At 44.0% G+C, this 26,343-nt stretch overlaps 1 protein-coding gene across 1 annotated transcript; it reads left to right on the forward strand.

The window, feature by feature from the left end:
- Nucleotides 1-1,440: 1,440 nt before the first annotated feature.
- On the forward strand, nucleotides 1,441-13,529 carry LOC124035981 (tetraspanin-36-like). Its single transcript, XM_046350001.1, has 7 exons — nucleotides 1,441-1,598; nucleotides 3,586-3,777; nucleotides 4,155-4,229; nucleotides 4,374-4,469; nucleotides 5,563-5,712; nucleotides 11,667-11,750; nucleotides 12,037-13,529. The coding sequence occupies exons 1-7, from the start codon at nucleotides 1,539-1,541 to the stop codon at nucleotides 12,109-12,111; spliced, it is 732 nt and encodes a 243-aa protein (XP_046205957.1). The 5' UTR covers nucleotides 1,441-1,538; the 3' UTR covers nucleotides 12,112-13,529.
- Nucleotides 13,530-26,343: the final 12,814 nt, after the last annotated feature.

Genomic DNA, 26,343 nt, shown 5'->3' on the forward strand with positions numbered 1-26,343 from the left:
GTTGGTTAAGGGCTTGTATAATTGAGCATTTCATTGTAAGGTCTGCACCTGTTGTATTCAGCCCATATGACAAAATTTGATTTGATTTGAACCCTGACCTGTTCACCAGAGGTGTTGCATTGTCCGGGACTTGCTGTTTTCGACTCTCTGTCTACCGTACCTGCTGTCTCTAACTCTGAATGCTCTGCTATGAAAAGCCAATTGACATTTACTCCTGAGGTGCTGACCTGTTGCATCCTCTACAACCACTGTGATTATTATTATTTGACCCTGATGGTCGTCTATGAACGTTTGAACATCTTGGCCATGTACTGTTATAATCTCCACCTGGCATAGCCAGAAGAGGACTGGCCACCCCTCAACCAGGTTCCTCTCTAGGATTCTTCCTAGGTTCCTGCCTTTAGGGAGTTTTTCCTAGCCACCGTGCTTCTACATCGGCATTGCTTGCTGTTTTTTGGGGGGCTGGGTTTCTGTATAGCACTTTGTGACATTGGCTGATGTAAAAAGGGCTTTACAAATACATTTGATTGATTGACTGAGAACTGGTCCGGGCATACACCCTAGTTGTTGTTTTTTCCCCTGAGTTCACAATTGATTTGAACGCACTGGAGTCGGAAATCGGAGATTTTGAACGCGGAATAAGAACAGGTCGAAAGAGGCACCCTTTCGTAAATGCATACTAATAATTCAACATTACACTGATTCATAGGCCGAGTATGGCATTATGCATCTAAACAGTTAATCATTGTTTTGATCTTAATCGGCATAATGTCGTAAACGACATATGTATACACCGATTAAGTCACCTGGTTGTCCAATCTTGCACAATCTTTCGAATTATTAGGGCACGTAAACGCCTTAATCAGAGTCACATAGGTATATTTGATCTGTGGATGTGCTTGCACTGGCAGCGTGCTTCTTTTGCGGAGTGAAGTGAGTTCGGGAAAAACTGAAAGTATGCATTTTAGAAATAGTTTTCATATAGGAACGTTATATGTCCGAACTCAGAATCAAATCGTCTTCACAAAAATAACATGGTCACTTTGGTAGAACGTGTCTTTTGTTTGGCGACTTTCTGCATGTCAGATATGTCCATGTGAACAGAATTATTAGGGAAGTCGTTGCAAAGGATGTAATCGAACCATAATCTGGACCCCAAACAATCATGTGCATGGAATATATGTTTGATTTTAGATTATCAAAATGAAATTAATGCAAATAACTACAGTTCAAATAAAATACAACTGACTGAAATGACTGTCTTTTGACCATTTAGATCAGCTCTGGAAAAGATCTGATGTGATAAAATACAAATTAGTCGAAAAAAAGAATAGAATTGGGGCTGCCTGTCTAAACGTAGCCATGGAGCAATACAATTGTAAAGGGTCGGCATTAGGACCCCTACATGAACTGTGCGCGGTATGCTCTTCTACACGTATGTGATCATGTGTCAGCAAGCCACTCATGCTCAAAGCAGTCAGAACCCCCTTATAATCAGAACAGAGACCAGCTGAAAGGCTCCCCACCACCATATCAACATGGATTGCGGAATTGTTACATCGAAAATAGTCATTTTGCTTCTAAGTTTAATATTTTGGGTAAGTGTTTGGTCGACTTTCTGTTGCTCCTTTGATTTCTGTGTCGACTTATTTCCACTGATCTAAATTCCTCTATGGTGAGCAGTTTTTGGTGAAACGAAACCTCTGGTTGGGCAATGGACATGGTAGGTTGTTGAATGTTATGGCCTGTACGGTATCTAATAACGATTTCAAATCGTGATTAAATAATGTGCATGACTTATTGAACATTACCAACAGGTTAGAGGAAGGAATTATTCTTCTTGGTTTGTATTTATGCGTAAATTTCAACATCTCCTTACTCGCAGTATACTCATTCTCAAAAGTCTCTGAAGTGGACCTACTTCCAGGTGCATATCAACACAGCCTGGTCTCATAAACGAGATATAGTAAACGTAAATCTAGGACATCCACATTTGTATGATATGTTACCTTTGGTATGGTTACATAAGGCAAAAACGAAAGTAGGGTGGTTGGTTGGCGGGAAGGGTGGGTACGAACGTCTAGCAACCCAAAGGCATGAGTTCTGATCTCATCACGGCCAATTTGAGCTAATTAGCATTTTTCCCACTATTTTCAACTACTTAGCATGTTAGCTAACCCTAACCTTTAACCTAGAATTCATAACAAATAATCTGTTTTGCAAATTCGTAGCATATTGTACCTTTTGCAAATGTGTAACATAATATGAATTGTAATTCAGTAAGTCATACTAAATGAGTGATGGACTTCCACAAATTAATACATATAAACCAAACCTAAGATTTCATTTATATACTAAATGTAGTGTCTTGATTTACGTACAGAAAGTTACGAAATCCTCTGAGATGAGGTTGATCGACACTGCACGTATGTGACACCAACCACACCACAATTGTCAATTGGAAATTAATCCAGGGACAGACTAGCTAGGTGAGTTCTGGCAAATGTCAGATGGGCAGGTCCATCTTTAGCCAAGTGGGCCTGTCTAAATAGTTTGTTATTTTAATGCAGAATTACCATTTCTGGGCCGGTATGGGGGTTAAAAAAATGGGCATATGTGTTAGAAAAAATGCCCTGGATGTTTTCCGGTCCTTGTTCCCGCCCCCCCCTGTTGTTCAAATCTAATTCTATAGAATTTCTAAATCAAGCAATGCGTCCAATGCAGAAGGTAATCTGGTCTAATGTTAGTTAGACGTTGACGATTTTACAAAATAACAAGAAATTGAAACCTACAGTCTGTGGTTCTTTATTTTTTTTCCACTCATCTGAGGCACATGTCCCTGGAAGGATTGGGGGGTGGTGGTGGAGTGTGTGCGTTCTACTCGGGGTGGGCTGGTGGTGGATCTCATGACTCATTGTGAGGGAAAACGGGTCATGTGCCCTGGAGCTTTGAATCTAAAGGAATATTAGGCAATGAGCAGCTCACCACCTGATCACAAAAATGTGGAGACAGTGGTCAGGTGAACAAAACCAAAGCATGGATTCCTGTCTTACCTTGTCCTTCGACTGTTTACAGGGTAAGGAAACCAATATGTAATGTGGATGAAATGTTCATTTAAACTCTGAATAAACCTCCAGTGGGTTTGAGAGAAAGAAAGCTAAAGAGAACTGCTAAAGGCAGCCACCAAGGGCATTCTGAATCCCTTGTTTTTGAAAAAATCTATCTCTTTAGATACCTTGCGCAATAACCAAGTATTCAATGATTGTTTTAGAGATGACTTCTATAATGACCTGAGAGTTGACTATATACACTGCAATTCGTAGGACAATTCTGCAGCTGTATGAGTTGGCCTCACCTATGTTGCGTCCCAATTGTCCACCCTTCTCCAGAAGAGTGCGCTTTCATACTTTGTGAAATGGATTTAATGGTGGAAACTCCCTTCAGCCAATGCTTACACCAATCCTATGCTTTTAAATCCATGATTGGGAGTGTGCACGTGCACAATTCTGGCGACGTGTGGAAAATAGGCAACACTACCTTGATTAGCTGTATAAAGTGCTCATGTTGTTGTGTTCTTCACTCTAGACTGCGGGGGGTGCCCTTGTCTATGTAGGCTCTTATGTGATCAAGAGCTACAGCAACTTTGACAACTTCCTGCAGGATAAGTACACGTTCATCTCGGCAGGCATCATCATACCTGTGGGAGTGGTGATGTTCATCATCGGGACCGTGGGCTGCTACGCCACCCTGAGAGAATCCAAAGTGGGCCTTAGCTTTGTGAGTATAAGCCTCAGACACCTTGGTGATGGTGAAAGGAGAGACTGGTGGTGCAGCCAGCCAGGCCTTTCGTAATAACACTTGTGTGTGCCAAATGGCACCCTATGCCCTACATATGGAATAGGGTGCCATTTGGGAGGCATACACTGCAGGGTTGGGGTCAATTCTATTAGAATTGTGGTCAATTCAGGACGTACACTGTAATTCCAAGTCACTTCAATGCTTTTCAATTCATTTTTTAAATTGTAATTTAGTTTACATTTGGAATTGACCCCAACCCTGATACATTGTACGCTCTTTGTGGATCTTTGTGTTGAGGTCCTGCTGCGCCCCTTGTTCTCGTTCTCCTTGCTGATTTATTGTCTCTCTCCTTCCAGTTCCTGCTGGTTATCCTGGCTATCTTTGCAGCAGAGGTCACTGCTCTAGTGTATGGGATCATCTACCAAAGAAGGGTGAGTGAATTCCACATTTGTCTCATAGGTTACAATAAAATAATACACTGCGTATTCAATTTGTGCAGGTGTATTACATGTGTGGAGTATCAGCGCAGTATTTGAATAGACATAGGTTTAGGTTTGTATACCTCATCTTTACAGATAAAAGGGGACTTGGAGCGGACAATGAGTGATGTGTTCCTGAAGTATGATGGTCAGAACTCTGACACCCAGGCTGTGGATTACTTGCAGTCTCAGGTCAGTATCATGCCATCTCTGAGCGAGCAGGGGCTTACTAGGATTGAAACCGAGATTCTCAATGTGCGACTACTTCCTGTAAATAGGCCGACCTCGTGGAGAAATTTGCCACTCTCCCGTTGATGGTGGTCTGAGTCTTTGTTGCGGGCGTTACAAGAAGAAATCGCATGTTCAGTCTCTTGATTTTTAAACCTCTCTGGTGCTAGCAAGCACCGGTTGGCACTAGATTTCTGATGCTGTCTATGTATTGGCTAATGAGAGGTTTTGAAGACACCGGTCAACCGTGTTGGTACTCCTCAGAAGGGGCAGTCCCCCATAGGTATAAGCAGGTTAGCATTTATTGAGATGACTCGTGTACTGGAGGCAGCTCTGCAGAGTGGTCACTAGCTGGCAGAGCCACAGTCATAAAATCTGATTTGAACTGTAACCCTAAACTTAACCACACTGCTAACCCTAATGCCTTAAATTAAGATCAAAAAGTGAATTTTTGTTTTCATACATTTTTATGATATGGCCAATTTTGACTTTGCAGCTGACTGCTCTGTTCTGCATCCAGGGCAAGACTCATGACAATAAATGTCAACCTGCTAGGAATGAATGGAATTCTACTGTATTTCAATTAAATGTCTCAAGGACAGAATCACATGCATTTAAGTATTTTTTTGTTTGTTGACGATAACATTAGTACTCTCTAAAAAATGATACATTAAGGAAAATGCTATAAAAATACATGTGTTTTAAGCTCTCATAATATAATAAAAAATGATGCATTAAGGTGTCTAATATAATAAATGTGGCAAAAACTAATGTAGAAATTAATAAATGCATTTCTGTAGCTTTTTTACAATTGTGGGGGAGCACTAAAATGAAAGTTGAGTGGCTTTAAAACCGTGCCTAGTGTGTGTGTGTGTGTGTGTATATATATATATATATATATATATATAATTGGCTTGCACAAAGATTACATGATACAGGAAACTAGGCTTTTGCCAGCTTGGAGCTGGTTTAGGACCTATAAATAAGTCTACACATGAACCACATTAAGTCGCTATGGTATGAAACTACCAAGCATTCTTCTTCTCTCTGTATACAGTTGCAGTGCTGTGGAGTGCAGACCTACCTGAACTGGACCACCAACCCCTGGTTCAGCAGCATTAACAACGCTGTGCCCGTCTCCTGTTGTAAAGGGAACAACACAGAATGTACAGGCAAACTGGACCAGCTAGACCTGCTCAATACCCGGGTATGGATCAATTCAGTAAACGTCTAACTAATGCTACCTCTTAAGCTAACTTAACTCGCTGGGGAGATGTAGCCTTTAGGCAGAGATCTAGGATCAGTTTGCCCTCCCCAAAACCTTACTTTACAAAAATGCAAAGCATGACTGGCCTTTGATACATTTTTGATAGTCCGTCTTAATCATATCAAATCAAATTGTATTTGTCACATGTGCCGAATACAACAGGTGTAGACCTTAAAGTGAAATGCTTACTACAAGCCCTTAGCCAAAAATGCAGTTAAAAATTAAAAAATACCTTTAAAAAAAACATTATAAAAGTAACAAATAATTAAAGAGCAGCAGTAAAATAACAATAGCAAGGTTATATACAGGGGGTACCGGTACAGATTCAATGTGTGGGGGCACCGGTGTCAAGGTAATATGTATATGTAGGTAGTTATTATCTATGCATAGTCACTTTAATAACAGAGTAGCAGCAGTATAAAAGGGATGGGGGGGGGGGGGGGTTCGCCATTTGTTTAGATGTTCAGGAGTCTTATGGCTTGGGGGTAGTAGCTGTTTGGAAGCCTCTTGGACCTAGACTTGGTGCCCCGGGTACCTCTTGCCATGCGGTAGCAGAGAGAACCGTCTATGACTAGGGTGGCTGGAGTCTTTGACAATTTTAAGGGCCTTCCTATGACACTGCCTGGTTTAGAGGTCCTGGATGGCTGGAAGCTTGGCCCCAGTGATGTACTGGGCCATACGCACTACCCTCTGTAGTGCCTTGCGGTTGCAGGCCGAGCAGTTGCCATACCAGGCAGTGATGCAACCCGTCCAGGATGCTCTCGATGGTGCAGCTGTAGAACCTTTTTGAGGATCTGAGGACCCATACCAAATCTTTTCGGTCTCCTGAAGGGGAATAGGTTTTGTCGTGCCCTCTTCACGACTGTCTTGGTGTGCTTGGACCATGTTAGTTTGTGCTTCCGGTTTGGAGCGAGTGGTCGCATCCCACTTCGCTCCCGCAGGTAGTATAACTTTTTCATTACATTTCATTATATTTCATTATAGCACAACGGTTTGATTTGTCTAATCTTAGCAATTTCTTCTCAGCTAGCTACATAGCCGTCTTTGTATCAAAGATAATTGCGTAATTATCGTATTTCGCCGTCCTAACGTAGTCTTCACTAGCCAGCTAGCTAACGTCCACTGATTAGCTGCACTGGAAAACTATTACACTCAACTGAACGACTTGATTAGTGTAGTGTTAGCTAGCTACATAGCTGTCTTTGCTGTCTTCGTATCTTCGTATCCAAGATAATTGTGTTGTTTAGGTTTAGAGTGTGTAGTCTTAGAGTGATTATCTTAATTTACCGAGGTTAGCTAGCCAGCTATTTGTCGTCCTTAACGTAGGAGACTCTGCTAGCTAGCCAACGTCTACTGAATAGAACTCAACAACCCGGTCGCATTCACAGGTAGTATCACATTTTCATTTCATTACAGTACAACGGTTTGATTTGTTTGATCGTAGCTAGCTACATAGCTAGCTACATAGCCGTCTTTGTATCAAAGATAATTGTGTAGTCTAGAGCGATTTTCTAGGTTAGCTAGCCAGCTATTGTCGTTCTTTTAACGCAATGTAACGTAAACAACACTACTAGCTAGCCAGCTAGCCCCCGAATAGCAGCACTGCAGAAACTATTACACTCAACGGAACGACTTGATTAGTGTAGTGTCAACAACGCACCCACTGCCAGCTAGCCTACTTCAGCAGTACTGTATAATTTTTAATCATTTTAGTCAATAAGATTCTTGCTACGTAGCTTAACTTTCTGAACATTCGAGACGTGTAGTCCACTTGTCATTCCAATCTCCTTTGCATTAGCGTAGCCTCTTCTGTAGCCTGTCAACTATGTGTCTGTTTATCCCTGTTCTCTCCTCTCTGCACAGACCATACAAACGCTCCACACCGCGTGGCCGCGGCCACCCTAATCTGGTGGTCCCAGCGCGCACGACCCACGTGGAGTTCCAGGTCTCCGGTAGCCTCGAACTGCCGATCTGCGGTCAACAAGGCAGAGTTCATCTCAGCCTATGCCTCCCTCCAGTCCCTCGACTTCTTGGCACTAACGGAAACATGGATCACCACAGACAACACTGCTACTCCTACTGCTCTCTCTTCGTCCGCCCACGTGTTCTCGCACACCCCGAGAGCTTCTGGTCAGCGGGGTGGTGGCACCGGGATCCTCATCTCTCCCAAGTGGTCATTCTCTCTTTCTCCCCTTACCCATCTGTCTATCGCCTCCTTTGAATTCCATGCTGTCACAGTTACCAGCCCTTTCAAGCTTAACATCCTTATCATTTATCGCCCTCCAGGTTCCCTCGGAGAGTTCATCAATGAGCTTGATGCCTTGATAAGCTCCTTTCCTGAGGACGGCTCACCTCTCACAGTTCTGGGCGACTTTAACCTCCCCACGTCTACCTTTGACTCATTCCTCTCTGCCTCCTTCTTTCCACTCCTCTCCTCTTTTGACCTCACCCTCTCACCTTCCCCCCTACTCACAAGGCAGGCAATACGCTCGACCTCATCTTTACTAGATGCTGTTCTTCCACTAACCTCATTGCAACTCCCCTCCAAGTCTCCGACCACTACCTTGTATCCTTTTCCCTCTCGCTCTCATCCAACACCTCCCACACTGCCCCTACTCGGATGGTATCGCGCCGTCCCAACCTTCGCTCTCTCTCCCCCGCTACTCTCTCCTCTTCCATCCTATCATCTCTTCCCTCCGCTCAAACCTTCTCCAACCTATCTCCTGATTCTGCCTCCTCAACCCTCCTCTCCACCCTCTCTGCATCCTTTGACTCTCTATGTCCCCTATCCTCCAGGCCGGCTCGGTCCTCCCCTCCCGCTCCGTGGCTCGATGACTCATTGCGAGCTCACAGAACAGGGCTCCGGGCAGCCGAGCGGAAATGGAGGAAAACTCGCCTCCCTGCGGACCTGGCATCCTTTCACTCCCTCCTCTCTACATTTTCCTCCTCTGTCTCTGCTGCTAAAGCCACTTTCTACCACGCTAAATTCCAAGCATCTGCCTCTAACCCTAGGAAGCTCTTTGCCACCTTCTCCTCCTTCCTGAATCCTCCTCCCCCCTCTCCTCCCTCTCTGCAGACGACTTCGTCAACCATTTTGAAAAGAAGGTCGACGACATCCGATCTTCGTTTGCTAAGTCAAACGACACCGCTGGTTCTGCTCACACTGCCCTACCCTGTGCTCTGACCTCTTTCTCCCCTCTCTCTCCAGATGAAATCTCGCGTCTTGTGACGGCCGGCCGCCCAACAACCTGCCCGCTTGACCCTATCCCCTCCCCTCTTCTCCAAACCATTTCCGGAGACCTTCTCCCTTACCTCACCTCGCTCATCAACTCATCCCTGACCGCTAGCTACGTCCCTTCCGTCTTCAAGAGAGCGAGAGTTGCATCCCTTCTGAAAAAACCTACACTCGATCCCTCCGATGTCAACAATTACAGACCAGTATCCCTTCTTTCTTTTCTCTCCAAAACTCTTGAACGTGCCGTCCTTGGCCAGCTCTCCCGCTATCTCTCTCTGAATGACCTTCTTGATCCAAATCAGTCAGGTTTCAAGACTAGTCATTCAACTGAGACTGCTCTTCTCTGTATCACGGAGGCGCTCCGCACTGCTAAAGCTAACTCTCTCTCCTCTGCTCTCATCCTTCTAGATCTATCGGCTGCCTTCGATACTGTGAACCATCAGATCCTCCTCTCCACCCTCTCAGAGTTGGGCATCTCCGGCGCGGCCCACGCTTGGATTGCGTCCTACCTGACAGGTCGCTCCTACCAGGTGGCGTGGCGAGAATCTGTCTCCTCACCACGCGCTCTCACCACTGGTGTCCCCCAGGGCTCTGTTCTAGGCCCTCTCCTATTCTCGCTATACACCAAGTCACTTGGCTCTGTCATAACCTCACATGGTCTCTCCTATCATTGCTATGCAGACGACACACAACTAATCTTCTCCTTTCCCCCTTCTGATGACCAGGTGGCGAATCGCATCTCTGCATGTCTGGCAGACATATCAGTGTGGATGACGGATCACCACCTCAAGCTGAACCTCGGCAAGACGGAGCTGCTCTTCCTCCCGGGGAAGGACTGCCCGTTCCATGATCTCGCCATCACGGTTGACAACTCCATTGTGTCCTCCTCCCAGAGCGCTAAGAACCTTGGCGTGATCCTGGACAACACCCTGTCGTTCTCAACCAACATCAAGGCGGTGGCCCGTTCCAGTAGGTTTATGCTCTACAACATCCGCAGAGTACGACCCTGCCTCACACAGGAAGCAGCACAGGTACTAATCCAGGCACTTGTCATCTCCCGTCTGGATTATTGCAACTCGCTGTTGGCTCGGCTCCCTGCCTGTGCCATTAAACCCCTTCAACTCATCCAGAACGCCGCAGCCCGTCTGGTGTTCAACCTTCCCAAGTTCTCTCACGTCACCCCGCTCCTCCGTTCTCTCCACTGGCTTCCAGTTGAAGCTTGCATCCGCTACAAGACCATGGTGCTTGCCTACGGAGCTGTGAGGGGAACGGCACCTCAGTACCTCCAGGCTCTGATCAGGCCCTACACCCAAACAAGGGCACTGCGTTCATCCACCTCTGGCCTGCTCGCCTCCCTACCACTGAGGAAGTACAGCTCCCGCTCAGCCCAGTCAAAACTGTTCGCTGCTCTGGCCCCCCAATGGTGGAACAAACTCCCTCACGACGCCAGGACAGCGGAGTCAATCACCACCTTCCGGAGACACCTGAAACCCCACCTCTTTAAGGAATACCTAGGATAGGATAAGTATTCCCTCTCACCCCTTTATGATTTAGATGCACTATTGTAAAGTGACTGTTCCACTGGATGTCATAAGGCGAATGCACCAATTTGTAAGTCGCTCTGGATAAGAGCGTCTGCTAAATGACTTAAATGTAAATGTAAATGTTGGTGATGTGGACACCAAGGAACTTGAAGCTCTCAACCTGCTCAACTACAGCCCCGTCCATGAGAATGGGGACGTGCTCGGTCCTCCTTTTCCTGTAATCCACAATAATTTCCTTAGTCTTGATCACATTGAGGGAGAGGTTGTTGTCCTGGCACCACACGGCCAGGTCTCTGACCTGCTCTCTATAGGCTGTCTCGTTGTTGGTGATCAGGCCTACCACTGTTGTGTCATTGGCAAACTTAATGATGGTGTTGGAATTGTGCCTGGCCTTGCAGTCATGAGTGAACAGGGAGTACAGGAGGGGACTGAGCACGCACCCCTGAGGGGCTCCCGTGTTGAGGATCAGTGTGGCGGATGTGTTGTTACCTCCCTTTACCATCTTGGGGCGTCTTGTCAGGAAGTCCAGGATCCAGTTGCAGAGGGAGGTGTTTAGTTCCAGGGTCCTTAGCTTAGTGATGAGCTTTGAGGGCACTATGGTGTTGAACGCTGAGCTGTAGTCAATGAATATCATTCTGACATAGGTGTTCCTTTTGTCCAGGTGGGAAAGGGCAGTGTGGGGTGAAATAAAGATTGCATCACCTGTGGATCTGTTAGAACGTTGTGCAAATTGGAGTGGGTCTAGGGTTTCTGGGATAATGGTGTTGATGTGAGCCATGACCAGCCTTTCAAAGCACCTCGTGAGTGCTAATGGTCGATAGTCAATTAGGCAGGTTACCTTAGTGTTCTTGGGTGGTCTGCTTGGAACATGTTGGTATTAGACTTAGACAGGGAGATATTGAAAATGTCAGTGAAGACACTTGCCAGTTGGTCAGCGCTTGCTCAAAGTATGTGTCGTAATTAATCTGGCCCTGCGGCCTTGTGAATGTTGACCTGTTTAAAGGTCTTGCTCAAATCGGCTGAGGAGAGCGCGATCATTTCTTCAACTTTTCTGTATTTATATTTGTTAGTCCTTACTCGTGTGTGTGTGTGTGTGTGTGTGTGTGTCTCTCTAGGGTTGTGAGGGTATGCTGGAACAGCTCCTTCAGGATGTGATGAGTTATGCCTTGCTGGTCATCCTTGGATTTGCCATCTTCAAGGTACTGTACCTGGCTGTCCTCTGACTTAACATTTCATTTATTATGTTGCATTTCCAATATCAGGTTTTGCACCGGTGTTTGGCCTGAAGCTACATGCTTTTGTGTTTCCACCTCTTGAGGCCAGGCACAACCCCCCCCCTTTCACCCCAAAATTATTGGGCTTTGAAAGTCTTGGGGACAGAATTGGGATAGTGGGACTTTTTTTTGTGAATCTACTTTAATCTTTGGTGCCAGACAATTTACTCTGTACTGAATTTTACTGCATTTCTTTGTCCTTTCCTTTCAGATTTTCGGGACGCTCAGTGTGTGTGTGATCACGTGTAAAGTCAGGAGAGGTGGCTACCAGTCCCTGGATGCCTGATCCTGTTGGCTTGAAGTATACTTCTGAGGCTTGTCTTGCACTCTCTCCTGGCCCCTGACTCCTCTCCCCTTTCTCCAGCACTGAGACTATAGAGCCTTAGGACTTATGTTCCCCACTCCAAGATTTTAGCAACCTTTCAGGAACATTCTTACAGTTTTCATTCAGCTTTCCTATGTAGTTGTCAGCCCACCAACCGTTGGGCAAACCACTGTCATCATTTGAAGCATTGGAAACCACAAGATGCCATTTTTTTAAAGATAGTTGCAAATAGGAATTACCACTCAAACTTTTAAACAATGGAAGTTGGTTTTGTAATTTCCTGCTGTGCATACTGAAGAAAATAAGAAAGGGTTTGCTCAGTGACATATCAGTATATGGAGTACACTCCATTTTAAAGAGGCAATCTGAGACTCAAACAATAACAAAACGGCTAACCATGCAATTGTTTTGGTAAACTGTTGATGGATGGTGCTGGAGAAATGTAACCATTCTCAAATTCATAGACTGATCTATGGATACAGAGACTAACCATATATTAGATCAAAATGAATGTTTTCCTTAAAAGTGGTACAGTGTTTGTTTACAATCACATTGTTTACAAACAATGGAGTAAAAAGGCTTATTTTGGGTTCTGATGGGGTAAGACAGTTTAACTAAGCTCATGAGGCTTTTAAGTAATATTTTTCAATAATCAATTGCTATATATCATTAATTTGTTGACCAAAAATGTATGTGCCACTCCCAGATTGCCCCTTTTTTAAGGCTTGAAATGTTATGTTGAAATGGCCAAGGATGTTTTTAATACTTCAACGCATCAGTGTAGTAGGCTCTGTTTAATCAAGACTGGATTGTCTTGGATATACAGTATTATTACGTTACGAAAGGACTGTCAAGATTATTTGGGAAATTATTTGATAAAACTAAGGGACAGTTTGAAATGTACTAGAGGGTGGGGTGGTGTCAAAGAAAATGCACCCCCCTCCAAAGTAAACATATTTTCAAATGACCTTTCTCTTGTACTGTAAAAAAAAAACATTGCACACTCTGCCCACTCATAGAGTTAACTCAAAATAATGTTCATGACCACAAATAATAGCTGTAGTGACCCTGTGTTTATAAGCGTGGATATAGACTTTGCCACTTCAGCATGCTTTTGTACCACTGTCGATGCCACACAGGGCTACAGGCCTTGAAGGTTGAGTGCTTGTCGACCACCACGGACTAGCTCCCTGCCTGTTTCATTAGGGCTTACACTATGATCGGAGCTGGCTACAGACAATGATCAACAAGAGGAATCTGATTTTTTAAAAACATTTTGATACCATATTTCTCATTATATTAAAATATATGGAATGAATTTTCCACCGACAGGTTTCTGTGCCAATGCACAACACAACCAATAAACAAAGCATACCGACTTTGGGCGTTTCAGTATCATGGTTTGCATTTTCAACACCGCAGTAAATACTGTCAATCTCGACAAACACAAAATAAATCCCTCCCTACCTTGTAGGCCGATGGAGAATCAAAAAGTTCGCTTGACAATCTCAGAATGTCATTAAACATTTTGGCGTTTTGTAACATGTCTCTTTCCATTTGTCAATTGGCTGTTGCACATTTTGGATTAATTGATTTTATTTGGCAGTAAAAAAGTGACCCGGGTTGCAATGAGGTCCCTATTTTTACACAACTACATATACACTTACATAGATGCAGGCAAAATGTTATACTTTTCACACATTAGCCAGCTTTTTTGACATTTTTTAAAAGTGTTTATTGTTGGTATGGCTTTGAGTTGCTGTGGTAGTTTGTTCCACTCAATAACTCCGGTATATAAAAGTGTTCTTACCAGATAGACTTTTAGATTTAAAACAATGAATATTAGAGTGTCCGGCTCTGGTATTATTCTGGTGGACATATCTAACAGTTTTAAGTACAATTCTTAAAAGGTTGTTTGCCACTGGATTAGTGCACTTGCCACAGTCTAGGGTGTCAATTCCATCCAATTGGGGAAAGATTTTCATGCGAATATTCTATAATCTGCATAAAAACAAAACGCGCATTTTCCCATCAGAGTTGTTTTTCTATGTAATTGACTTTGCGTAAATACGTAGTGCACATAACAAATAAATGTTGAGGTTAAATTCCCATGTACCAAAATAAAAAAACGACAAGTTAAATGGGTTTCCATTGCATTTTTAACTCTAGGCCTTGATTTGTCACATTTCTTTTGCATAGGTATAGCGAATGTGCCTACTCTGGTATCGCAGATACATTGAGGGTATAGGCTACATGATTATTATGGACGAAAGTGTAAGAATTGTTATTTGTCAAATGGCAGTCAAGCATTGATCATCATATTGTCACCAGAGAAAGACCTTTGATATTTATTGAAACGAGCATCAAACTCATCACCTTGCACTTTCACCACCCTGTGAAGTTCATCATCATTTATTTAAGCTGTAGCCTAATAAACTCCATGCTTTCCCGAGTCGTACTGGGAGACGACACAACATATCATGTGACTACAAGTTTATTTCAATATGATGGTTATTATATCAGCATTTGCGCATAAGCGTTTCTACCGCCATTTTTCGCATAATACATTTTACACACAAACAGATCCCACCTTGTTTAGTGTATTGTATTTTGTCTACATTTTTATCCAACATGTATTTTACTTGCATAAAAAGGTTTGTTGAAAACCTGGTTAATGTTGAGGATGCTGGAATTCTTTTTTCCTGCAGGAGACTTTTGAAGTAGCCAAATCAGATTAAAAGCATTGTGACTGGTTGTGTTTATGCCACATATAAAAGGTCGTACATTTTAAAAGTTCAATGACAAATATTTTGACTATAATGAAGCTTTAGGTTCGAGGTGAGCGAGGAATAGCCGGCATTAAGCTTGCGTTAAGATTTCCTGAATAACGGCCTGCCAGGAGCATATGAAACATTCAAATCTCAGGGCTTTTGCAACGTTATTCAAATGACATTTCCACTGCAGCCTAGAGTTTAATTTTGTACTCACCTGAAAACAATAATGCCATTGCTCATTGCATTGTAGTGTTGTTGGTTAGTCTAGGTAGGATAATTGTATTGTCCCCAAACAAAATCAGTAGGGGAGTTCTTTCATGTCCAATGATGCAGCTGGCCTCCCCGCTGCCACCTGCTATTCCTGTTTGTCCTGAAAATTGATGCAGCGTTGAATGCTTCTATGTGTGGTATGATTGATAGTTAGACTATTGCAAATCTGGACCAACGATCCACCTACCGCTAGGTGCCACTGAATGGTGGCTAGAGGGCAGGATAGACAGTTAGACTAACTATATTGACCTGTGGTATAGTAAAAGTTAGCACCTGGAAAAGCGTAGTGCATAAGGGAAGTACCAAAACACCTTGATATCGGGTAGGCGCATGCAAGCAGGACATTTGGCTGGAATGGAAGAAATTGTATAGGCTAGTAAAACCTGCAATATCGTGAATGGAAAAAATGCACTGTGCCCAAATTCCGAGGAATTGTAGGCATTGAGTGTAGTGGTTATCTCTTGGTTAGGGACTTTAAAAAAATATATGTTTGTAAATGCACAAGGTAGCATATTAATACTTGACGGGAATTCTAATTAGAGTATATGCACTGAACAAAAATATAAATGCACAATGTAAAGTGTTGTTCCCATGTTTCATGAGCTGAACTAAAATAAAGGGTCCCAGAAATGTTCCATAAGAACAAATCGGCCTCACAACCGCAGACCACGTGTATCCAGGCCAACCTAGGATCTCCACATCCGGCTTCTTCACCTGCGGGATCGTCTAAGACCTGACACCCGGTCAGCTGATGAAACAGGAGTATTTCTGTTTTATAAAGCCTTTTTGTGCGGGAAAAATATTCTGATTGGCTGCGCCCCTGCCCAGTTATGTGAAATCTATAGATTAGGGCCGAATGAATTTATTTCAGTTGACTGATTTCCTTATCTGAACTGTAACTGAAATTGTTTCATGTTGCATTTATATTTTTGTTCTATATAGTTTATTATTGCCACACACCTAGTTCTTAGGTCCAAACTGATAGGAAACCAGGTCACTCAGAAGAGAGGACTACATTTGTTTAGGAACATATTTGGAAAAAGACACATGCAAATCAGTGGAGGCTGTTGAAGGGTGGACAGCTCATAATAATGATTGGAACAGAGCAAATGGAATGGTAGCACACACGTGGAAACCATGTGTTTAATATTTGATAACATTCCACTGATTTCACTCCAGCCATTACCACGAGCCCGTCCTCCCCAATTAAAGTGCCACCAACCTCCTGTGGTGTAAATGCTCAAGATAGGATGTTAATATTTGACAATAATTCCCTATGCACTTCTACGTAGAGTATATACAAAGATAGGGCCCCATGCATCATTCTGCAAGTTAAAATGTTTTATGTATTTATTTAACCTTTATTTAACCACGAAAGACCCTTGAGGTTATATTGCATTCATAACCAAATGGGGAGGTGGTATTTACTGTACAACAACTTGTCTATCATCCCTGAGCTCCAACTTTTCCAACATGCTGACTTCTGACGGTCACCTACTAAGGAAATTACCTCCATAACAGTATTTTCGGCAGTTAATTGTAACAAAACATTTGTAAAAAGCAATCTATTAAGATTTTAAAACGCCATAATTTGTTTACAAGCATGATAGCTGTACTTTCAGTTTATGGTTGACACAACTTGTTATTCATTAGCCAATCTGCATTTCTCAAAAGGTTCAATGCACATGAACGCATCCAACTGGTTTTTACCACTTCACAACTGGTACATTTGCATTACATTTACATTTAAGTCATTTAGCAGACGCTCTTATCCAGAGCAACTTACAAATTGGTGCATTCACCTTATGACATCCAGTGGAACAGCCACTTTACAATCAATAGTGCATCTAAATCTTTTAAGGGGGGTGAGAAGGATTACTTTATCCTATCCTAGGTATTCCTTAAAGAGGTGGGGTTTCAGGTGTCTCCGGAAGGTGGTGATTGACTCCGCTGTCCTGGCGTCGTGGGGGAGTTTGTTCCACCATTGGGGTGCCAGAGCAGCGAACAGTTTTGACTGGGCTGAGCGGGAACTGTACTTCCTCAGTGGTAGGGAGGCGAGCAGGCCAGAGGTGGATGAACGCAGTGCCCTTGTTTGGGTGTAGGGCCTGATCAGAGCCTGGAGGTACTGAGGTGCCGTTCCCCTCACAGCTCCGTAGGCAAGCACCATGGTCTTGTAGCGGATGCGAGCTTCAACTGGAAGCCAGTGGAGAGAGCGGAGGAGCGGGGTGACGTGAGAGAACTTGGGAAGGTTGAACACCAGACGGGCTGCGGCGTTCTGGATGAGTTGTAGGGGTTTAATGGCACAGGCAGGGAGCCCAGCCAACAGCGAGTTGCAGTAATCCAGACGGGAGATGACAAGTGCCTGGATTAGGACCTGCGCCGCTTCCTGTGTGAGGCAGGGTCGTACTCTGCGGATGTTGTAGAGCATGAACCTACAGGAACGGGCCACCGCCTTGATGTTAGTTGAGAACGACAGGGTGTTGTCCAGGATCACGCCAAGGTTCTTAGCGCTCTGGGAGGAGGACACAATGGAGTTGTCAACCATGATGGCGAGATCATGGAACGGGCAGTCCTTCCCCGGGAGGAAGAGCAGCTCCGTCTTGCCGAGGTTCAGCTTGAGGTGGTGATCCGTCATCCACACTGATATGTCTGCCAGACATGCAGAGATGCGATTCGCCACCTGGTCATCAGAAGGGGGAAAGGAGAAGATTAATTGTGTGTCGTCTGCATAGCAATGATAGGAGAGACCATGTGAGGTTATGACAGAGCCAAGTGACTTGGTGTATAGCGAGAATAGGAGAGGGCCTAGAACAGAGCCCTGGGGGACACCAGTGGTGAGAGCGCGTGGTGAGGAGACAGATTCTCGCCACGCCACCTGGTAGGAGCGACCTGTCAGGTAGGACGCAATCCAAGCGTGGGCCGCGCTGATGGTAATTACCATCTTCCCACATGGTTATGAACACAGTATTGGAGAACTCTTTCGAGGGTGACCTGGCATGTACATTTGCATCTGCAGCACCAACGCAACATACTCTGTGGAAACAGCAGGGGTCCATGTCTCAATCTATGTCTCAATTGTCTCTAGGCTTGAAAATCATTCTTGAACCTGTCTCTTTCCCTTCATCGACAAATGATTCAAGTGGATTTTAACCGTTTACATCAATAAGGGATTATTTCATCTGGATTCACCTAGTCAAGTCTATGTCATGGAAAGGGCTGGTGTTCCTATGTGTGTATATATATATATATATTTTATTTTTATTTTATATTTTTTTGTTATTATAATGTATTTGGGTACCTCTTCCCATTCTAAATCAACTTATATGGTATCTTAACGACTTATTTTAGGTTACTGAGGATTATCTTAAATGGAGGCCACAGATGCTCAATTCTAAGGTCATTAAACCCTTTAAAGATATTCTACTGAAGTGATATGATTAACCACTCTGTTCACGATTTAAATTCATTTAAATTGAGTAACACCAATGACACATTGGATTTAGACACACAAAATGATCAATGTAAATCCTCAAATGTAGGTGTGAATAGCTAGTCCCTTTATTTCTATAGAACCCTCCTGCGATAACAGTGCCGCTGGAGGGAATGCTTAAGGTCTTTGTATTTCTTTGTAATTATTGATTTTCAAGGCGGTAAAACACCAATAGATACAACTTAGCAAAACATAACATTTATTTTCATTTGAATAGCCTTCTTTGTTTTTATCTATCTGTACTGTACATGAACTACTTTGGTTCACTTTCGAGTATTTCAAAATAATAGATATTTCTAAATCCCCAAAAGATCTCAATACAGCTCCACACATCACTACTGGGACAAGACAATTTGCAAACCCTAAGTACTTTAATTAAGAAATGCATAAAAATTGTTTTGCAAGTATAAAGGCATTATGTTGTGTCATTTATAAACAGTTCAATTTAAACAAAACAATTCAAGAACGAGAGAACGAGTTACTGTGGGGAGCGCAGGCCTGTTGACAGGGGTATGGGTAGCCAAGTGGAAAGCATGGCCAACCAGTAGAAAAATGCTTATTGAAATTCTCAATTATTGTGGATTTATCGGTAGTGACTGTGTTTCCTAGCCTCTGGGAGAACGTGCTCTTATTCTCCATGGACTTTACAGTGTCCCAGAACTTTTTTGAGATTGTACTACATGATGCAAATTTTTGTTTGAAAAAGCTAGCGAATAAAAGTTATGTTAACTTTTAGCTCAATGCATGATTTGGGGGAGAATGTCATGGTTTGTCTGTCTAACTTTGTAAATAGCTTGTCAATGTAATCTGAAGCTTTCAGTGTTACCTACTCTAGTAAAAACACTACACGTTGTTCTGCTGCTGTATGCATTGTGTGTCTGCACAAGGACATGACGCCATTTCAAATTGTTGAGAGGCCTGGCTTTCCGAGGCTGAAAGTTGCCGTGCCTCACTACAAAGTGCCATCACAAGCATTATTTTCCAAGACTGAAATCCCAAACCTGTACAGCGAGGTTAAAGCTGATGTTGGAAAAAGTCTGTCTCAAGGCACGAGGTCAGCAGTTTGCTGCAACTACTGACCTCTGGACTAGTGAAAGCGGGGGTGGTCGACCCTACATCAGCTTCACTATCCATTACCTCACCCCAGACTGGCAACTGGAATCAAACTGCCAGAAAACACAGTTCTTCCCAGAAGATCACTCGGCTCACAGCATCAGAATATTTTGAGGATATGCTGGGGGATCAACAAGAAAGACCTGGTCTGCATAACCACAGACAACGCAACAAACATCATCAAGGCTTTTGAAGAGTTCCTAGATCTGTGGCTTGGGTGCTTTGGCCATCATTTGAACCTGGCCATCTCAAAGGCTCTGAAACTACAGAGCGTTGACACAGCAGTCAAGGCCTGCCGTCATCTGGTCCAAGGCCTCTCACAGAGCTGGAAGAGAAGGAGAGAACTGAGAGAAAAAGCAAGCTGCCCTCAACATGCCACAGAAAGCTCTGATCCATGATGTGGTGACCCGGTGGGGATCGACACACAAGATGCTTGAGCGTTTCCTCAGCCAACAGCAGCCAGTCTGTGCGACACAGGCTGGAGAAAGAGGATCATGGCATCAGATGCCCAAGGATGCTGACATAAGTGTCATGGACCAACTGTGCCAGCTCTTTGAACCTCTGAGCAGGTTTACAGATGCCTCAGAGACACGAGTGACACTGTCAGCCATCAAGTCTGTCCTGTACCACATCACACGTGATGTTCTGGTGGAAAAGGATACGGAGCCATCCCTGACCAAGGAGATGAAAAGGATACGGAGCCATCCCTATCCAAGGAGATGAAAAGGATACGGATCCATCCCTGACCAAGGAGATGAAAAGGATACGGAGCCATCCCTGACCAAGGAGATGAAAAGGATACGGAGCCATCCCTGACCAAGGAGATGAAAAGGATACGGATCCATCCCTATCCAAGGAGATGAAAAGGATATGGATCCATCCCTGACCAAGGAGATGAAAAGGATACGGAGCCATCCCTGACCAAGGAGATGAAAAGGATACGGATCCATCCCTGACCAAGGAGATGAAAAGGATACGGATCCCTCCCTGACCAAGGAGATGAAAAGGATACGGAGCCATCCCTGACCAAGGAGATGAAAAGGATACGGATCCATCCCTGACCAAGGAGATTAAAAGGATACGGAGCCATCCCTGACCAAGGAGATGAAAAGGATACGGAGCCATCCCTGACCAAGGAGATGAAATGGATACGGAGCCATCCCTATCCAAGGAGATGAAAAGGATACGGAGCCATCCCTATCCAAGGAGATGAAAAGGATACGGATCCATCCCTATCCAAGGAGATGAAAAGGATACGGAGCCATCCCTGACCAAGGAGATGAAAAGGATACGGAGCCATCCCTATCCAAGGAGATGAAAAGGATACGGATCCATCCCTGACCAAGGAGATGAAAAGGATACGGATCCATCCCTATCCAAGGAGATGAAAAGGATACGGAGCCATCCCTATCAAAGGAGATGAAAAGGATACGGATCCATCCCTGACCAAGGAGATGAAAAGGATACGGAGCCATCCCTATCAAAGGAGATGAAAAGGATACGGATCCATCCCTGACCAAGGAGATGAAAAGGATACGGAGCCATCCCTGACCAAGGAGATTAAAAGGGTAATGAGAGAAGACCTTAACAGATACACAGAGAAGGCAAAAAGTCATGCACACGGCTTGTTTCATTGACCTCCGCTTCAAAAGGAGCTTTTTAGATGGGCCAGAGGCTGCAAAAATTGACACTGACAGCTCTGTCCAGGAGGCCTTGAAGCTGGCAGCTGCACAAGTCAGGGAAGAACCACAAAGCACCAGCAGGACCTATAACACCCCCACAGCGGCATTGTGGGGAATTGGGACGGGAAAGGCCTGGCTGGGTTGCTGAGAGAGATTACCTCAACAAAGCAGCAGAGGCGAAGAGGGTCAGATTCTGACCACCCCAGAAGATAGAGTGGAAGAAGAGATTAAGTTCTATCTGTCTCTGCCACCCATTCCAGCAGAAGAGGATCCACTGGTGTGATGGAGGGGCCATGTATCAGAGCTGCCTCACCTTGCCAGGGTTGCCAGGAAGCTTTTGTGCATCCCAGCAACCAGTGTGCCATCAAAGAGAGTGTTCAGTGCCAGCAGGCACATTGTCTTGCCTCGCCGATTACTACTTAAACCGGGCAAAGTAAATATGCTGACAGTTTTACATTTCAATCTCAAGGGAACAAAAATGCAGACATACAGGATGTTAGGCCAGCAGCACCTTATTTCTTTATGAAGGAGAGAACGCATATACAATCAGTGCTGTTCATTTGATTTGTTTACATATTTTGTGTTGTTCATGTCAACACCTGCACATTGGATTTGTTTACATATCAAATAAAACTTAAAAGTAACACAATAACAATAACGATGCTATATACAGGGGGTACCGAGTCAATGTGTGGGGTACAGGCTCACCGTCGCTGAGGGTACAAACACACCGTCGCTGGACCAGACAGGACTGGCAAAAAGTGCTCTTCACTGATGAGTCGCGGTTTTGTCTCACCAGGGATGATGGTCGGATTCGCGTTTATCGTCGAAGGAATGAGCGTTACACCGAGGCCTGTACTCTGGAGCGCAATCGATTTGGAGGTGGAGGGTCCGTCATGGTCTGGGGCGGTGTGTCACAGTATCATTGGACTGAGCTTGTTGTCATTGCAGGCAATCTCAACTTTGTGCATTACAGGGAAGACATCCTCCTCCCTCATGTGGTACCCTTCCTGCAGGCTCATCCTGACATGACCCTCCAGCATGACAATGCCACAAGCCATACCGCTCATTCTGTATGTGATTTCCTGCAAGACAGGAATGTCAGTGTTCTGCAATGGCCAGCGAAGAGCCTGGATCTCAATCCCATTGAGCACGTCTGGGACCTGTTAGATCGGAGGGTGAGGGCTAGGGCCATTCCCCCCATAAATGTGCAGGTGCCTTGGTGGACGAGTGGGGTAACATCTCACAGCAAGAACTGGCAAATCTGGTGCAGTCCATGAGGAGGAGATGTACTGCAGTACTTAGCATCTGGTGTAGCCACCAGCTACATTGACTGTTACTGTTAACCCCCCTTGTGCACACATTCATTTCTGTTCGTCACATGTCTGTGGAACTTGTTCAGTTTGTCTCAGTTGTTGATTCTTATGTTCATACAAATATTTACACGTGTTAACCTGTTGCAACGAGCAATCCCGTATCCGGGAGCGTAATTATAGCCTCAAGCTCATTACCATAACGCAACGTTAACTATTCATGAAAATCACAAATGAAATGAAATAAATATATTGGCTCACAAGCTTAGCCTTTTGTTAACAACACTGTCATCTCAGATTTTAAAAAATGCTTTTCAACCATAGCTACACAAGCATTTGTGTAAGAGTATTGATAGCTAGCATAGCATTAAGCCTAGCATTCAGCAGGCAACATTTTCACAAAAACAAGAAAAGCATTCAAATAAAATAATTTACCTTTGAAGAACTTCGGATGTTTTCAATGAGACTCTCAGTTAGATAGCAAATGTTCAGTTTTTCCAAAAAGATTATTTGTGTAGGAGAAACCTCTCTGTTTTGTTCATCACGTTTGGCTAAGAAAAAAAACAGAAAATTCAGTCATTACAACGCAAACTTCTTTTCCAAATTAACTCCATAATATCGACAGAAACATGGAAAACGTTGTTTCGAATCAATCCTCAAGGTGTTTTTCACATATCTATTCGATGATAAGTCACTCGTGGCAGTTTGGTTTCTCCTCTGTTTAAAATGGAAAAATGCACACACCTGGAGATTACGCAATAGTTTCGATGGAGGACACCGAGCGGACACCTGGTAAATGTAGTCTCTTATGGTCAATTTTCCAATGATATGCCTACAAATACGTCACAATGCTGCAAACACCTTGGGGAAATGACAGAAAGTGTAGGCTCTCTCCTTGCGCATTCACAGCCATATAAGGATACATTGGAACACAGCGCCTCAAAAATCTGGCTCACTTCCTGTAGGAAATTTAATCTTGGTTTTGCCTGTAGCATTAGTTCTGTGGCACTCACAGACAATATCTTTGCAGTTTGGAAACGTCAGAGTGGCTTCTTTCCAAAGCTGTCAATTACATGCATAGTCGAGCATCTTTTCGTGACAAAATATCTTGTTTAAAACGGGAACGTTTTTCATCCAAAAATGAAATACTGCCCCCAGAGGTTCAAGAGGTTAAGTTTGCTGAAAATAAAACGCAGTTGACTGAGAGGATGTTTCTTTTGTTGCTGAGTTTATATCTCAAATGTAAGCTGAAGCAAAAACACGCATTGGAAAAGGAGCATGCGGAATTGCAAGCTAGGAAAGAAAAGTTGGCCATGGAACGGCAAAAAGGGCCGGTGACAGTCACACACACTCAAAGGTTCAAACCTCAAACGTAAACACAGTTGTTCACACACACTTTTCATCATGAAGGAAGCTCTGACAGGGTTTGTGCAGAAGCTTTGAAGAAGTTGTTGAACGCTGTAGGAACACACTGTGGACCAGGAGAAACCGTTCAGCAGCACCATTGACACTGGCCTAACACTCTGCAGAATGGAAGACGTGGCTAAGGACAGAGATGTCCCTAGTGAACATAGGATGTAACAGCCAAGCTGTATTGGCCTCCATTCCTGAGACAGAAGGAACCAAGGATGTATCCTTGGACAAAGAACACCCTCCCGCTGACAGTGCCCTGGGTGTTCAAGGGTGCATTAATTAAAAAGATGCTGGCAATCCGTGTTGGTACCAGCAAAGAAACTTCTGATGTCAAGCATTGGAGTCAATGTAACAGAAGTCTGACAGATGCTGTTTTACTGAAACCCAATGCTCAGAGCATTGGTCTAGTCTTCCTCACAGAAGAAGGAACGACCTACGCCTTTAGTCAAACTCAATTTCACCTCATTTCACACAGACATCCACGAAAACAAAAATAACCCACCTAAGCTGGGTAAGGAATGGAAAAATAATTCTGAACAAACCACAAAGGAGTTCAATTGCTAAAGATAAGCAGGAATGTGGATGTCAGAAGAGACAGCTCCACATACAAGTCAAACCCAAAGCAAAAACAAGGAAAGTCTTAGAATAAGAGAGAATTAATGATGGAACAGGAAGTTAATGCCAGAAGAAGCAACCATCCTGTACCAAAGAACACTTACTAGAACTAAGACTTGATTGAAAGACTTTAAGACACTGAACAACTACATGACTGACCTGGCACACCAGTTTGTCTGTTCCTGTAAGAACCGACACTAGAGATGAGAAGCATGTACGGGGAGTTGAACATTTAATGAACGGACATGGAACAAAACAGGAGCAGCGTCAGAACAAGGGGAACAATAATGCTGAAGCGGGGAACAGAGCTGGGGAACAGACAGATATAGCGGAGGTAACAACACAGGTGATTGAGTCCAGGTGAGTCCAATGAATCGTTGATGCATGTGACTAGGCAGGCAGGTGTGCGTAATTATGCCGGCAGGAGAGCGTAATGCTGGGTAGCCTGGCGCCCTGGAGCGCCAAGGAGGGAGAGCGGGAGCAGGCATGACAGTTCCAGTCTTAACGTTTCTTTTTTCCTTTCAGCTCAAGAACACACTTATACCATGCACACGTTTTTACGTAAAGATCAATCATGCACATCTACACGAAGAGACACTCAATCCCTCGTTCGTACATGAAGATCAATACATGCACTTGCATACGAATAACTCACACAAACTCAGTACACTGTGTATAGTATATTATGTCATTTTCTTTTGAGCTACTTATTAAAACTAATGTTGTTTTATTGTTTAGCTTCATGCTGTCACAATGATGGGGTCGGTGTTTTAAGAGACATTTTGTATGTATAAAAGAAAATATAGAATGGTTTGTCCTCGAGAAGCTGTTTATTTGCATGGAACATCCCTTTTCTGCTATTGTGACACCTGGTGGCCACCGTTTGAGTTTACTTGTAGGACGGCATTTTAAGGGGTTATGGGTAAAGATGGTGTCGTGGACCGAGCCACACTGGAGTGGCCACTGTTCATAGAGAGTGAGGTGAGGTGAAGGAAGCATGGAAATGTCTGAGAGAGCCAGACTTGTAAATTGTGCCAAGGAACAGAAGTTGGGTTTTGGAGAAATGCCATCAATGCGTGCTCTGCGAGCAATGCAGTGGATGAAGGCGCGTCCAGAGCGGGGTGAACAGATAGACGTGGTTATGGACCACGAGGAAGAAGAGTCTAGTGTAGTGGGAAGATTTGTGTTGAGGAATTAGTCCTGGCTCACTAGACATGATAAAGAAGAATCTGGACAAATAGGAGTGACATTTTTGGAGAAAGTGGACACTTGCCTTTTGATGGATCCATTTGTGGTTTCAGGGTGTGTGGGAAAGGAGTTTGGTGCAGTTGAATCAGTGACGGTAACTGTCGTGGACATGTGATGTTTGTTTCTTCTGACCTGAGGGAGCAGGCGTCATGTAACTTGGGTCAAGATCTGTTTCTTGCTTTGCTCCTAGGAACAGGGCACCATTAAATGGAGTGATTTCTAGGGTAGTGTGGAGGTGGAGTGATTGAAATGTAAAATTCCTGGTGTTTGTGACG

The sequence above is a fragment of the Oncorhynchus gorbuscha genome, linkage group LG05, assembly GCF_021184085.1.
Source record: "Oncorhynchus gorbuscha isolate QuinsamMale2020 ecotype Even-year linkage group LG05, OgorEven_v1.0, whole genome shotgun sequence".
Lineage (NCBI taxonomy): Eukaryota > Metazoa > Chordata > Actinopteri > Salmoniformes > Salmonidae > Oncorhynchus > Oncorhynchus gorbuscha.

Bases quoted from the DNA above. Each gene is read 5' to 3' on its own strand.
- LOC124035981 (XM_046350001.1), top strand. From the start codon at position 1,539: ATGGATTGCGGAATTGTTACATCGAAAATAGTCATTTTGCTTCTAAGT. The intron at 1,599-3,585 runs GTAAGTGTTTGG...TCTTCACTCTAG, and splicing joins TTCTAAGTTTAATATTTTGG to ACTGCGGGGGGTGCCCTTGT. The intron at 4,470-5,562 runs GTCAGTATCATG...CTCTGTATACAG, and splicing joins TGGATTACTTGCAGTCTCAG to TTGCAGTGCTGTGGAGTGCA.